The sequence below is a fragment of the Jaculus jaculus genome, chromosome X (genome assembly GCF_020740685.1).
Source record: "Jaculus jaculus isolate mJacJac1 chromosome X, mJacJac1.mat.Y.cur, whole genome shotgun sequence".
Taxonomy (NCBI): Eukaryota; Metazoa; Chordata; class Mammalia; order Rodentia; family Dipodidae; genus Jaculus; species Jaculus jaculus.
Genome location: NC_059125.1, coordinates 70,384,532 through 70,398,575, shown reverse-complemented (window position 1 = coordinate 70,398,575; position 14,044 = coordinate 70,384,532). Strand labels below are relative to the sequence as shown.

Below are 14,044 nucleotides of genomic sequence, written 5' to 3'. Positions count from 1 at the left end.
TATTTTGCTTATGAAAAATGAGTCCAACTTGACCTTAGAAACCTCAAAACTGGTGTGTTTGATTACTTAAATTGCTTAAGTGAAATTGTGTCTTATTTTGCATATGCATCAATCAACTTAGCCAAAGGATAACAGAGTTGATTTTAATGAGCAAATACAACAAATTATTTTCTCAATTAGTTCCTACAAATAAAAATATGAATTATATCATATACTCATAGACATTTAGACAAGAGTCATCATTTTATCCCGGAAATTTAAATTTGTGAAACATGCCACAGTTTTATGTAAAGTTTTTGTATTGAGGTTGAACTCATCATAATTCTGAGATATTTCAGGCTCTTCCTAAATGTTTCTTTGTGCAAAGTGAAAATAGGAAAGTGTCATATATTTCAAGTTGTACAGATATTAATTTCCATAATTCGTAATAATATTAAAGAACCATTCCTCATAAATATAATTTGTTCAAGTAGTGTATATTTTCTTCATAAATCTAGTCATATTATTCTGATGCATATTTTTAATGTTGGGATAATTAATGCATGTCCACTAGTTATCAATGTACGTTTTGGTTTTGCAGGTGAAATTGAAAAGCCTGGACCTCCTGCAAGGAACAGACATGCAATTCTTCTTGTTGATAATCACTTTATGTAAAGAGAGCTTTTTATTTTTCATATGGTTCATAGAAATATATGTTCCCATTTAGCAACATAATATCAGCAGGGGTAATTTCTTTGGACAAATCATTTTAAGGATGTAGTGAAGGGGATCATGATTCCTTACAACACTCATTTTTTGAAATATCATTTTGAAATGACAGAGTAAAAGTGACAGAGTATATAGATTGTTCTAGCTAGTTATTTATCACATTGTTTTGGAATCATCCAAACATTCAAGAGAAATCGTTTGAAGAGTCTCTTTTCTCTGGTGAATTTCCAAAGCACTGTCCTTGCATCGCAAACATGACTGGAGAAACAAGCCCCCACGTTCTGAAAACTGGTCACGAAATTCTGAGGTCATAAAATAATATACAACTGGATCGAGACAACAATTAAGATTTGCAAGACACAGGGAAATGATGTGGAAACATAGAGTGCTCTTAATGAATGAACAGCTTGAGAAGACATGTTGCTTCACCATCATGAAGAATGGGAAGTTGAGATGGTAAGGAGTAAAACACACAATGAACACAACTGCACACATCAGGACCATTCTCAAAGCCTTTTTCCTGTCTTTGGTATTCTGCGGAGGAGCTTGGAATTCCTGTAAAGATTTTCTCGTTTTCCATGTGCAATATGTGATAATTACAACTGGAAATACAAAGCCTCCGAGTTCAGCAGCAGTTATCATTCCAATGGAGGACGCCATGCTAATGTTTTGAAGTCCTAAATCTGCAAAGCAGGTTTCAGTGTTGTTGGCTAAGCCAGCACTTCTCAGGATAGGAAGTGGCAAACAGGCAGTCCCCACGATGACCCAGATGGCAGCGCTGATGCCCACGTCATACCTGCGCTTCCAGTTTCTGGCCCTGAATGGCTTGAGGAGAAAAAGGCACCTCTGAAGACTGATGCACGTCAGGAAGAAAATGCTGGCGTACATGTTGAGATATTTCAAGTAGAAACATAACAGGCAAAGGGCCCTCTGGAATGGCCAGTGGTGGTTGATGTAATAGTAAATCCGGAGAGGTAAGGACAGGACGTGAGCAAGGTCAGCCACGGAGAGGTTGATCATGAAAATGATGGCCTTGTTTTTCTTGCTGATGAAACGGCACAGAACCCACAAGGCTGCACTGTTAGCCAGGAGACCAGGGATGAATATGAGCATATAGGTGGTGGCATACAGGGAGTACTGAAATGACAGTTGAAGATCAGCACACCTTATTCTAGTACTGTTTGCGTTGGTACTTCCCATCTTGTGCATTTATGTTCCTTCCTTAGGAAAAACATTAGAATGATGATTTCTGCAGAAAATAAATAAAAATAGGGTCAAAGGCATGCCACTCCATGTTTAAATATACAATTTTTTCCTACCATAGAAGTATTCAAGCTTCAATATTTGTAAATTCAAAAGTTATTGTCTATGTAAAAAAGAAAATGGCACGTTGATTTACAGAACGATAACAATATTGAGGAAGATATTTTAAGAATCATAAATTTTGGCAAGGACTTCAATCAGGTGTTCCTCTTGACAGAGTAATCAAATTGGTTGTACTAGCCAACAGCCAGGATTTCATGGCAAAACAGCCCCCAGACAAATATGCCATCACTCTTGTGCAGTTCCACATTTAGTTTTATAGCAGTTTCCACCTGAATGTTTAAAGTTTGAGATTTAGTCAAGTTCCTATCATCGACCCTGGGAGAAAGAAAGCTTAATCCATTTCCTACAGCTACCTTGTAAATAATTAGGTGATAGCTGAGGTAAATTATGAACCTTCATGAATGACATATGCACTGGGGGCCTAGATTTTGTGTAAACTGTTTCTGAGGAGACATGACAAACATCTACTCACTCAGAGAGGGCACCAACTACAGAAACAAAGAAATGATTCTATGCAAGTGTAGCTTATTGGACCAATGAATTAAACTGTGGTTACTTACAGGAACACTGGGTGAGGGGTAACTTACAGGAGCATGGAAAACCACTGAAGAAAATCTCTCTCCTTAACAACTGTTAGAGAGGGGTGGGGCCTTGTGAGCTCCTCCCATTAGCAAGTGCTGTGTATAAATACATGGGCAAGAATATGGCTTTGTCTACATCTCTCCCCTTCCATGATTCAAAATTGAGCCCAGTCTCATGCAGTTCTCCTTCAAGTAATCCCATATGCTGATATTTCAAGAGAACTATGGCCTTTTCATGCCAAGAGAACAGTATTCCAAGCACTGGGTAAGGGCTGGCAGGTCATCAGGCTTTGGGGAGGATAGGTGCTTGGAAAAAGCAGTGCAAATCAAATAACTTTTATCTCTATTCTTCAAAATTTGGCTATGGGCAAGATTAATCTTGCTCACATGTTACAATAGCACATTTTAGAGGTTCCTGTGACTTAAGTTCTGTGTTCACTAAGAAAATCATAACAGCTACAATCACTCACATTTATTGGGACTATCTTTTTCACTATTTTGGGCAACCATCAGTATACATGGAGAACTAGAGTTCAGTTCATAAGTGTAGCATAAGTGGGACTGTCTGTCAGGATGAGCACAATGAAAACTTATTTGTGTCAATGATTATATTTTTATTGTCTATAATTTTTAGAAACTTCTTCCATCCACTGAGTTAAGGTCTGTTCCCCTGTTATTTCAACCTAGTTATTCCTGTTAAATAAAGCTAAGTAGTCTACGCCCTGCTAGACATAAAAGCTCCTCAAATATTTGAAGATAATAATCATGTCTTCTCTCAAATCTTCCTCATCCAGGTTAAACATTCATTTCCTAATATGACATGGTCTTTGGTCTTTCTTTTTTAAGTTAGAGCATTATTTATTTTGGTCAAAAGCCACTGAAATGCATTCATTTTTACCCTGGAAAATGAATGTTCAACTACCAAAGTTTGATAAGTATAAGAAATATGTCTTATATGTCAGGTTTCAAACAAAAGTATAAATGATATTTTAATATTTTCTTATACTTTTTATTGCTTGAAAAGCATTTAGTTTGTTGCATATTTTATGGAATTAAAAGAAAAATTCAGACAGCCTTAATGCTAACTACCTAATACTTAAGTACAAAAGTAAATACATATGTTGTAACATCTAGTAATGCATTTGGGGAGCAATATAGGATCTAAGTGAGTGTCTGTGAAAACTTTAATACAATCAATTAAAAATTGTAAAAATGTGGTCAGTCTGTGCACAGCCAGCCAGTGTCAAATAAGCTATTTGATGTCTTTGCAGTGAGTACATAGAGCTCTTGGATAAGAGCTGACCGTTCACTGGAGTCAAACAACCAGATCATTCAGGCAAATATTCTGTATTCATTACTTTCTCATTACTGAGGCAAAATACCCAATAAGAAGCAGCTTCTGGATTAAAAAAAATGAGTTTAATTCAGCTTACAGTTTTGAGGGGAAGTTTCAACCATGATTGAGAAGGCATAGTGGCAGCAGTGGGAAGTTGGCATCATATTGCAGCACAGGAAACAGGGAGGGAACACCAAATGAGACCAGGTTATAAAAAAAACAAAACAAAACTAGAGGCCTACCCTGCAGTGTCACACTTCCTCTAGCAAGCCATCACATGCTAAAAGTTCTACAACCTCCCTAAACAATGCCATCAGCCAGGGACCAAATTTTCAAACTCATGAGTCTATAGGGACATTTTATATTAAAACCAGCACATAGCTACTTTTTTTCTGAGTTCATTAAAGTATAAAAACACACAATACTATCCCCTTTGTGGTTTGTTTGCTCAACTACTGATTTAACTGAAATAACTTACATTGTGTTCTTTATATTCAATCTAAATTTAAAGCCATGTTATTAGGAAATATTAATATTCATTATCACTTTTGAGTCTATTGTAAAAATAACTACCAATTGCTGTATACATATTGTATACATTGACCAAGTGCTATCCAAAATAATGTATTCATACTCTTCCAATCTCTGCAAGCAAGCCAGTGAAACAAAAAGATATTATAGCTACTTTTTTTCAGAAGGGAATTCAGAGGGCCCCCCAAAGCTAAGGCTCACTTCTTCCATGAAGCAGTCATTAGCTGACATCTTCAAATTACAACTCATTTCTCTGTCCTCAGAGAATTCATAATCCTGACCATTTTCTTTAGTAAGAGTGCACATAGTATTTCCAGCAGGATGAGGTTACTTTCCTTTCCATGTGGTTTTGTTGCCCTAAATAGATAGCAGTCTTCTGTATATTAAAGACTCATTTTTTCTTTTTTCCCAAAGTAAAGGTCTAGTACTGTGTCCTTAATGCATTAAGGAACCATTGAGTATTTCTTTGGTAACTAATGCTGCAATAAACAAATGAATCTGGGATAAAATGGTCTTTGTGAGAGGGAAGGAATGGGTTGAAATGAGTGTTGGGGGGGGGGATTTAACTGTGATGTTTCACTTGACCACCAGGTGTCATAAGTATACCAGTGTTCAAAAATCTTCCCATTCCACACTTGATTTGAAAGCCTCATTAAAAGAGAGATTAAGAGAGCAAAATATCAAGAAGTATCTTGTGAGCTTCAGAAGCAGTGTCCTTTAAAGATTGTTTCCGAAAGTTTGGGTGTACTAAATTTTTCTCAGCATTCATACCTTCCCATATTGTTCTCTAAAGATTGCTTGCCTTCTAGATGCATTATAGATTCCTAAAATATTAGAACTGTTAAAGGCCATCAATATCCAATTCAGTTACTTTTTTATTAGACAAAACCCAAGCCAGGAAAGGGGGGAGACTGAAAGTTACAAACTCACATAGAAAATTAGTGGTAATGGCTGAACCAGGATATCTTGCCTCCCAATACATTGTTTTACTCTTCTAGTAGTTTCCAATAGGAAAACAATGTTTTGTAACTATACAACAAGTAGTACAAGTGTTCAGAAATGAAACTGCCAAATTTAAGATCAATAACCTTGACAGTGAGCTGTTACAGCAAGAGAGATCATTTCCTTCCAATTTTTGCAGGACAAATACAGTATTTTTAAAATGGATGTTTCTAGTACCTAATGGTTTGTATGTTGTTTTTAAACTCATTATTTCATTATTCATTACATAAGAAAAGGAATTCCCATTAGAAAACAGAGATAAGTGAAGAGAAAACAAATTTTATGAATAAAAAATATATTTCAATTTAAGACTCAACAGTTCTAGTTTTATACATACACATATGTATAAACACATGCCTATATTTATATAAAACAAGAGTTTCCAATAATAACATTTTGGCTCACAGCTTTCTAGATATTTTTTTCTATTCATATTTTCTTTTGTAGAAATTTTGAACCAATTTGACTTAGAGATTCATATCATTTTATAAGCATAGCTTAATGATTCAATCATAATGATTATAAATATCCCTCCATGTCAATACTATCTAAATTATCATTTCAATGGATATATACCATAATTTAGTCAATTCGTGGACATTGTAGCCAATCCAGTTTTATTTTTACTATTTGAAACATTTCTTAAAAGTCTGGAGTGGTGGGCTGGAGAGATAGCTTAGCAGTTAAGTGCTTGCCTGTGAAGCCTAAGGACACCAGTTCAAGGCTTGATTCCCTAGGATCCACGTTAGCCAGATGCACAAGGGGGAGTATGTGTCTGGAGTTCGTTTACAGTGACTAGAGGCCCTGGCATGCCCATTCTCTCTGTCTCTCTGTCTCTCTGTCTCTCTCTCTTGCTCTCAAATAAATAAAATAAATAAATAAATAAATAAATAAATAAATAAATAAATAAATAAATAAAACGTCTGGAGTGGTGGCTCATGCCCACAATCTTAGCATGCAGAAGTTCAAGGTCATCCTTAGCTATATAGCAAACTTGAGAGCTGTCTAGGCTGCATGAGACTCTGTCAAAAACATTTAAAAAATCAAAACACATTGGTAACCATTCTTGCACATGCATGTTTATACATTTGAACAATTCATTCCTCAAGTTTTAAGTGGAATAGCTAAGCTTTGGGTAATTCCAAATAATCTTCCAATAAGGCATCTTATATTAACTTCCAAATCAATATTCATTTCTATAACATCACAATGCCAAATATATTAGTTTTCCAAATATATAAATTCTGTGTAATGGTGGAAGATGTATGATGTAATAAATTGTGACTTGTTAATTTTTAACAACCAATTACATATGTTTATGGTGAACAACATGTTTTAATACAGGTCTATATTGTGAAATAGGTAAATCAAGCTAATTAACATGGCTTCATATACTTACCATTTTCATGATGAGAACATTTAAATCCACTGTGTTAGTAATTCTCAAGTGTACAATGCTTTGTTACTAATTATATTATTGTGTTGTACAATAGATTTTCAGAATAGAATCATTCTTTAGGGCTCAGGTATAGGCCCACCTGTAGTTCAAAAATTTTAACAGTTAATGTCATAATGTAAAATTTTCTTTAAAAATTTAAAACTTTTAATATTCTTATCATAAGCCAATCCAAACCGAGTTTGCTGTGTCTACCTTAACACAGTGGTTCTCAAACTTGAGTATCCCTTAGAATAATCTAGAGGGGTTTTTTTTTGTTGTTGTTGTTTCGAGGTAGGGTCTCACTCTAGCCCAGGCTGACCTGGAATTCACTATGGAGTCTCAAGGTGACCTCGAACTCACAGAGATCCTCCTACTTCTGCCTCCCAAGTGCTAGGATTAAAGGCGTGCGCCACCACACCAGGATAGAGGTTTGTTTTATCAAGAAATTCTCATTCAATCGATCTTGGGTGCGACCTAATAACATGAATTACTAATAATTACCCCGTATGAGTCAAGTACCACACTTTGAAAGTCACTACCCTAATATTCTGTTGATACTGAAGGAGAGAAATAGGTGAAAGCTAGCTTCTTTTAGGCAGTTTCAGTTAGAAACTGAGGCCCAGAGAGAACCTATGAACACCCAACCAGGACATGAATGGAACTCTTGGCAGGAATAGAACTCCTGTCTTAACATGAGACTCATTCTCAACAGTGACAGTGACCCCTGCTGCCCACAGTCTACCTACACTAACTAGGTGGGCTGCCTTCTGGGGTCTACCCTTCAAAAACCTACAAACCAATAGGAGTCTTCCTCTTGCATACCTGAATCTGACAAAAGAATCCATTTTCAATGACGATAAAGACCCGGTTAGTTCATTCTGTTTTCCAACCTTCTCTCTCTCTCTCTCTCTCTCTCTCTCTCTCTCTCTCTGTCTCTCTCTCTCTCTCTCTCTCTCTCTCTCTCTCTCTCTCTCTCTGTCTCTGTCTCTCTCTCTCTGTCTGTCTCTGTCTCTCTCTCTCTCTGTGTCTCTGTCTCTCTCTCTCCCTTTGCCTCTCCTCCCTATCTCTGGTCACATGAATTCATATGACTCTGGCTCCCCCCACCACCAGTCTGGCTGTTGGGAGAAGAGCAGAATACTGCTTCTTGGTCTGGGTAGTATTCTTCTGCTTATCTTTGCTTTATACTTTGGGGTAACTTCTCACTTTAATTACATATGTGATTTTCCTCTGGTATCTGAGTATTGCCCTTACCTTCCAGATCTACCATGTGGGTGCTTTCTCTAACTCTAGGCCTACTACCTGTGTAATTTCTTCAAACTCTAAGAAACTATGAGTGTAATTCTATTTACTACTCCTCATTTCTCATCTGAATTTCTTGGTCTCTGCTTTGATATTTTCTCTGTGCTCTTCTTCCTTAAGCAAACACCATTTTCCCTCTTCACTTTCTTCCATGGAGAAACTCAGGGTGGATGCTATGGGTGTTAATTCTAAATTTTTCTACATAAGCACCTACATTCTATCTTCCACGTGTTTATGGCTCTGCCTCAGTCATTTCCCTTGCATGAATATCATGGCCTATACTGTGTTTTCCGCATGAATACATGTTTCCTATTCCCCACACACATGACTCTGCTCTACCCTTCTTCCTATATCCCAATTTCCCTTAAATAAAATGCACAATTTGTGATTTCTCCCAAGATAAGTAATTTATACTTCTTGAGTCTGTCTTAATCAATTCTTTGTTAAAGAGAGGACAGGACCCTAAATTGGGGTTCATGAACATGGGGGACCCTTCTGAATCCCCAAATTCTGCATCAATACTAGCAAAGATTATGGCAGAATCTAAGGATTATTGAGTGATTTCCAAGTGTATGGTCACTGGTGGTCAAAACCTAAATCAATAAGCCAATGTAACTACAGTCTTTCTAAAGCCTGGAGCAGTAGGACACTTGTTCTTAGAATAAGGAGCTGTGAGACCTATCCTCGAGGCCTTGGGAACTCAAGAATCCTGAACTACCAGTACTAAGAGCTTCTGCTTGCCTACCAGTGATTTCTAGCTTGGTAAAATCTGAGAATCCTAACCTGCTAACTAGTAACATAACAACTTGGTAGAAAATTCATAAGGAATATGAAGACTTGTGCAATGCTATACACAGAAAATTATATGCTCCATTCAACAATAATAGTACATGCATTCTCAAGATCACATAGAAAAGTATTTAAAATAATGTTTATTTTAAGCCATAAAATGAGTTTTGATAAATTTTAAAGAAGTAGTATCACACAAAGCATGTTAACTGACAATAATGGAGGGAAAGTTAAAAATAAGTTAAGAGTAGGAAATTTTGGAAATTCATACATATAAAAATATTTGAAGATAAACTCTTAACAGATGAGTCAAATTATCTCAAGGGAAATAATAAACTAGTTTAATGTGGCTGAAAGAAGATAGCATACCAGAACTTAATAAATAAAACTAAAGTAATCCTTAGAAAAATTTTTAGATTAAAAGATAGAATTTTGAAAGCTATGACCTAAACTTCTACAATAGGAAAATACAAATAGAAAAAATAAGCTAAATCTAAGTGGAGCTAAAGTGAAATAAATAATAAGTATATTAAAGTATGAGCAAATGAGAGTAGAAAAATCAATGAAACCTAGACTGATTCCTTGAAAGCATTATATGAATAAAACAAACAAACCTTCAGCTATACCAACCAAACAAAAAATGAGAGAAAACACAATTTTTTAAAATCAGGATTGAAAGAAAGGTAACTCTTACTGACCAAATAGAATTTTAAAAAAATTACAACATATTCTAAAATATGTATTAGCATTAATATTTCACAAATCCTTGTAAAACTAAGATAGAATGAAGTATTTCGTAGCTCATCCAACCCTGAAGACATTATCATGATACTTAATACAAGAAAATCACAAAAAAGAAAATTTAATAACTCTGTAAGTATAAAAAATCAAAAATCCACAGCTGGAGAGATGGTTTAGCTGTTAAGGTGTTTGCTTGCAAAGCCAAAAGAACCTGATTCAACTCTCCAGGACCCACATAAGCCAGATGCACAAGGGGGCATATGCATCTGGAGTTCGTTTACAGTGACTAGTGGCCCTGGTGCCCATTCTCTCTCTCCTTCTGCTTCTTTCTGCTAGATTAATAAATAAATAAATAAATAAATAAATAAATAAATAAATAAATAAATAAGAATCCTCACAATGATACTAGGCAACTGAATTCAGCAACATATAAAATAGATTATGTACCTTGAAGAAGGAGGATTTAACTCAGGAACAACAATCGGTCAATGTAGAATACTAGAAAAACAAAAAAAGAACCACCTGACATTTCAATAAATAAAAAGACTTGTAACAACTAACACCTTTTTCATGATTAAAAATCAACTAAGGATAATCTGGCATTTTTACAACTAGATAAAAGAACATTTCTGAAAAATCCACAGCCAATATTATATTTTGTATTGAGACTAACCACATTTCCACTGAAACAAGGAACAGGATGAGAATATTAATTTTCACCATTCTACTAAATGTTTTATAGTTTAGAACCAATGCAATTAGGCAACAAAATAAAGGAAGTCATAAAAATCTTTTTTTTCTCTCTTTTTTGGTATTTCAAGATAGGGTCTTGCTCTTGCCCAGGCTGACCTGGAAGTCACTATGTAGTCTCAGGGTGGCCTCTAAATCATGGCAATCCACCTACCTGTGCCTCCCAAGTACTGGGATTAAAGGCATGCTCCATCATGCCTGGCTTTTCACATCATACAATCTTTTGCAGAGAATTTACTCCAAGGCTTTTTGAATTAATAAACAAATTCAGCATGTTTTCATGACACAAGGTCCACAAACTAAAATTAATGTATTTTATACAGTCACAATTCAAAATGAAATTAAGAAAATTTAAAAGGTAATTTCATTTAACTTAGTATCTAAAACTGAAACATCTAGAATAAATCCTGCAAAGTATTTCAAAGATTTTGTACACTGAAAACTCCTAAATATTGTGTTTATTAAAACCAAAATAAGTGCAATGGCATATCTTCTTTGTAAAATGCAAAATATATTATTGTTGAAATTGGCAACACAACCAAGTTGGTGTACAAATTAATACAAAGCCAGTGAAATCTCTAGCTATCTTATTTTCAGAAACTGATAAAGTATTCTAAAAATGTACATTTTCCAACGACAATAGCTAACTGCCTAGCATGAGAGAAGCCACCTCTAGCACATCTGCCAGGGCCCAGGAGACATTACAGAGGTAATGGCCATTTAAACATGAGTGCTTCTCTCACTGCTAGCCTGACAACCTGCTCTACAGAGATAGAGATTGACACTGAAAACACACAAAACTCATTAAAACAGAAATTGGGAGGTTGCAGAGAGTACAACACTAAAAGTAGACTTATAACACACTTATCAAAGCTTAGAAAACATTGTGGAAGAAAGGATAGAACGATTTTAAGACTTATAGTGTTGGAAGGAGTATCCTGAGGCATTGCTCTCCCCATAGACACTGACTGATGCATTCATGACACCATGGTAAATACCAATAACCCAATTGAGGAGGATCCTCAATGGAATGGGGGTGGGAGAGAAGGGATATAAGAAGATAACATGAGGGGAATGTGACAAACATGTGAATTGTTCATAAAGTTCATATTAATATTAAAAATCTAAAACAATAATAAAATAAAATTGTTGTAATGAAAAAAAGAATGGAAAAATGTATTGTTTGATATAAAAAGAAGCTCAAGGGTTCACACTTCTCCTATTTCAAAATTAATTACAAGGCTACAGTAATCAAACCAGTGTGTCTCTAGTATTATAGGCATATAGGTTAATGAAATTTTTTTGAAAGTCTAGAAATACACTTTAACAGTTATGATCAACTGACTTTTGACAAAAAAATGCCAATTAAATACTAGGAAGAAGGAATATCATTCTCAGTAATGATCAGAAGGCTACCAGATAGCCATACAGAAAAATACAAAGTTAGTGGGTATGATGATCTGTTTCATATGCCAACGTGGCTACTCCATATCATCCAGCTCTTCAATCACTAAGATATATATTATTTATTTGAGAGAGAGAGAAAGAGCGACGCAGGGAGAGAGAGTGGAGAGGAGAGAGAGAGAGAGAATAGGTCTGGTAGGGTCTTCAGCTGCTGCAAACTAACTCCCGACTCTTGCGCCCCCTTGTGTGCACATACGACATTGCATGCTTGCATCACTGTGGGTCAGGCTAATGGAGATTGGAACAAGCATTCTTAACTGTGCATACATCTTGCCCTTGACCTAATTCTTGTTCTATTTAAAACTAAAGCTCATGTCAGTTCTTCAAGCATGAGCTGAGAAAATCACTGCATTCCTTTATCTGCTCCTTTTACAAAGATGTCCACATTAAATAAAACTTCTCACCCTATATTTCATCATTACTTATCTTTTTAATTGTATTGGGGTGGGCAACCAATCTAAGTTTATTGAGGCTTTCATAGTCCAGATTTTCACCCTAAATCTCCAGTTTTAGTTGATTGATTCCAGGGTGTCTCGGGTAGCGCCTTGCAGGAGCATTGGGAGCATGTTGATGAAATAATTACAATCTATCCTTATTTGGCTTAAAATGAGGGAAATTATTTTAGTTAATATGATTATGGTCTGGGCTCAGTGAACAAGAATACTTGCTACAGAAGCCTTAGGGGTTGATTCATTCCCCAGCACCCATGTAAAATATTGGAAATGGCCATGCATGATTGTATCCCCAGTGTTAAGGAGAATAGAGACAGGCTTTCTAAGGCTGGCTGGTCTGTCAGTCCAGCCAAAATACAGTGAGATCTAGGCTCATTTAGAGACCCTACTTCAAGAAAATAAGGTTGAAATGTGATACAATGTAACAACCATCGTCCTCTGGCCTCCACATGCATGCACACATTGCACAAGCATATGCACATAAATGTGTGCACCATATGCTAACGTGTGCATGCACACACACACACATTCATGAACATAATCCGAGTAAGCCTCATTTAACTAGTTGAAACATGTTAAAACTGGATTTGAACCTTCCTCATAAAAGAATCTCTGTCTGTAGATAACTGCTCCTGCCTATGCATTTATTTCCATCTTGTGGGAGTTAGAATGTATGTCCTTCATAGACTAAGATATTTTATTAAAGCTTGTAACTTCAGTCTCCAGCCACCTCACTACAGGAGGTGTCATTGGGGGCAGATAACTAGATATCTGGTGCATGTTCATAAATAAGACACAAAGTATGACTCAGAATAAGGTATAATATACAAATAAAGAATTGCACGACTTTCCCATTTCTACAGACAATAGCCTGTGAAATGTGGGTGGGAATGGATCTTAAGTGTGTGGGATAATATGTAATAGAATATAAGTTGGACCAGTCTGAATTTACTGATAAAGATCTAATAAACAGATATTTTACATGCAATATTTTAGTTTGATGAGCACTAAGATTTTGACTAGTGGATCAGTATGTATCCCAAGGTTGTTTACACTAAATTAAATAAATGAAACAATCCAACTACCTTGGTGTACTGTAGGAAAATAAATTCAAAGACTTAAGGAAATTGGATTGCTAGAGTATATTTGTCATGTAACACTTTATCACATACTCTGGTAGGATCCAGGGAACAAACCTATCACCAGCCTATGAGAAATGCATAAATAATGCATTCTAGGATTCTTAAAGAAGTCTGGGTTGCTCTTCTCCATAAGACAGATGTAGTTCTTTGAATATAAAATGTCCCCCATAGTCTCATGTGTTTGTGATTAAATGTCATACTTGATCCCTGACTGGTGAAGCCTTTGGAAGATGAAGCCTTGCTGGAAAAGGTTATGTTACTGGGGGCATTTTATAGTGTAATCCCCTCCCTATTCAATGTTAGTTAGCTCACTCTTGCTGATTCTTCTCTGCTAATACATGACAAGATGTTACACCCAGGTGCCTGTCATGCTTTCCCCACCATGATGAAATTTCCCTTGAAACTATAAGCCAAAAATAAACCCTTTCTTTGCTGGGCATGGTGACGCCTGCCTTTAATACCAGCACTCAGGAGGCAAAGGTAGG

The 14,044-nt window shown here is 35.9% G+C and overlaps 1 protein-coding gene across 6 annotated transcripts in view; it reads right to left on the bottom strand.

The window, feature by feature from the left end:
- Positions 1–256: 256 nt before the first annotated feature.
- Positions 257–14,044, bottom strand: part of LOC101598721 (putative P2Y purinoceptor 10) — a 32,295-nt gene continuing 18,507 nt past the window's right edge. For 4 of the 6 annotated variants that reach the window (XM_045140674.1, XM_045140675.1, XM_045140677.1 and 1 more), the window contains exons 2-3: positions 10,199–10,249; positions 257–1,957 (exon numbers count right to left, since the gene is read on the bottom strand). In XM_045140674.1, coding sequence (XP_044996609.1) covers positions 865–1,917 — 1,053 coding nt within the window. In that variant the 5' untranslated portion in view covers positions 1,918–1,957; positions 10,199–10,249 and the 3' untranslated portion in view covers positions 257–864. Of the gene's footprint in view, positions 1,958–6,883; positions 6,945–10,198; positions 10,250–14,044 lie in introns of those variants that run through there. The other 2 variants (XM_045140678.1, XM_012950788.2) reach the window with 2 other exon arrangements.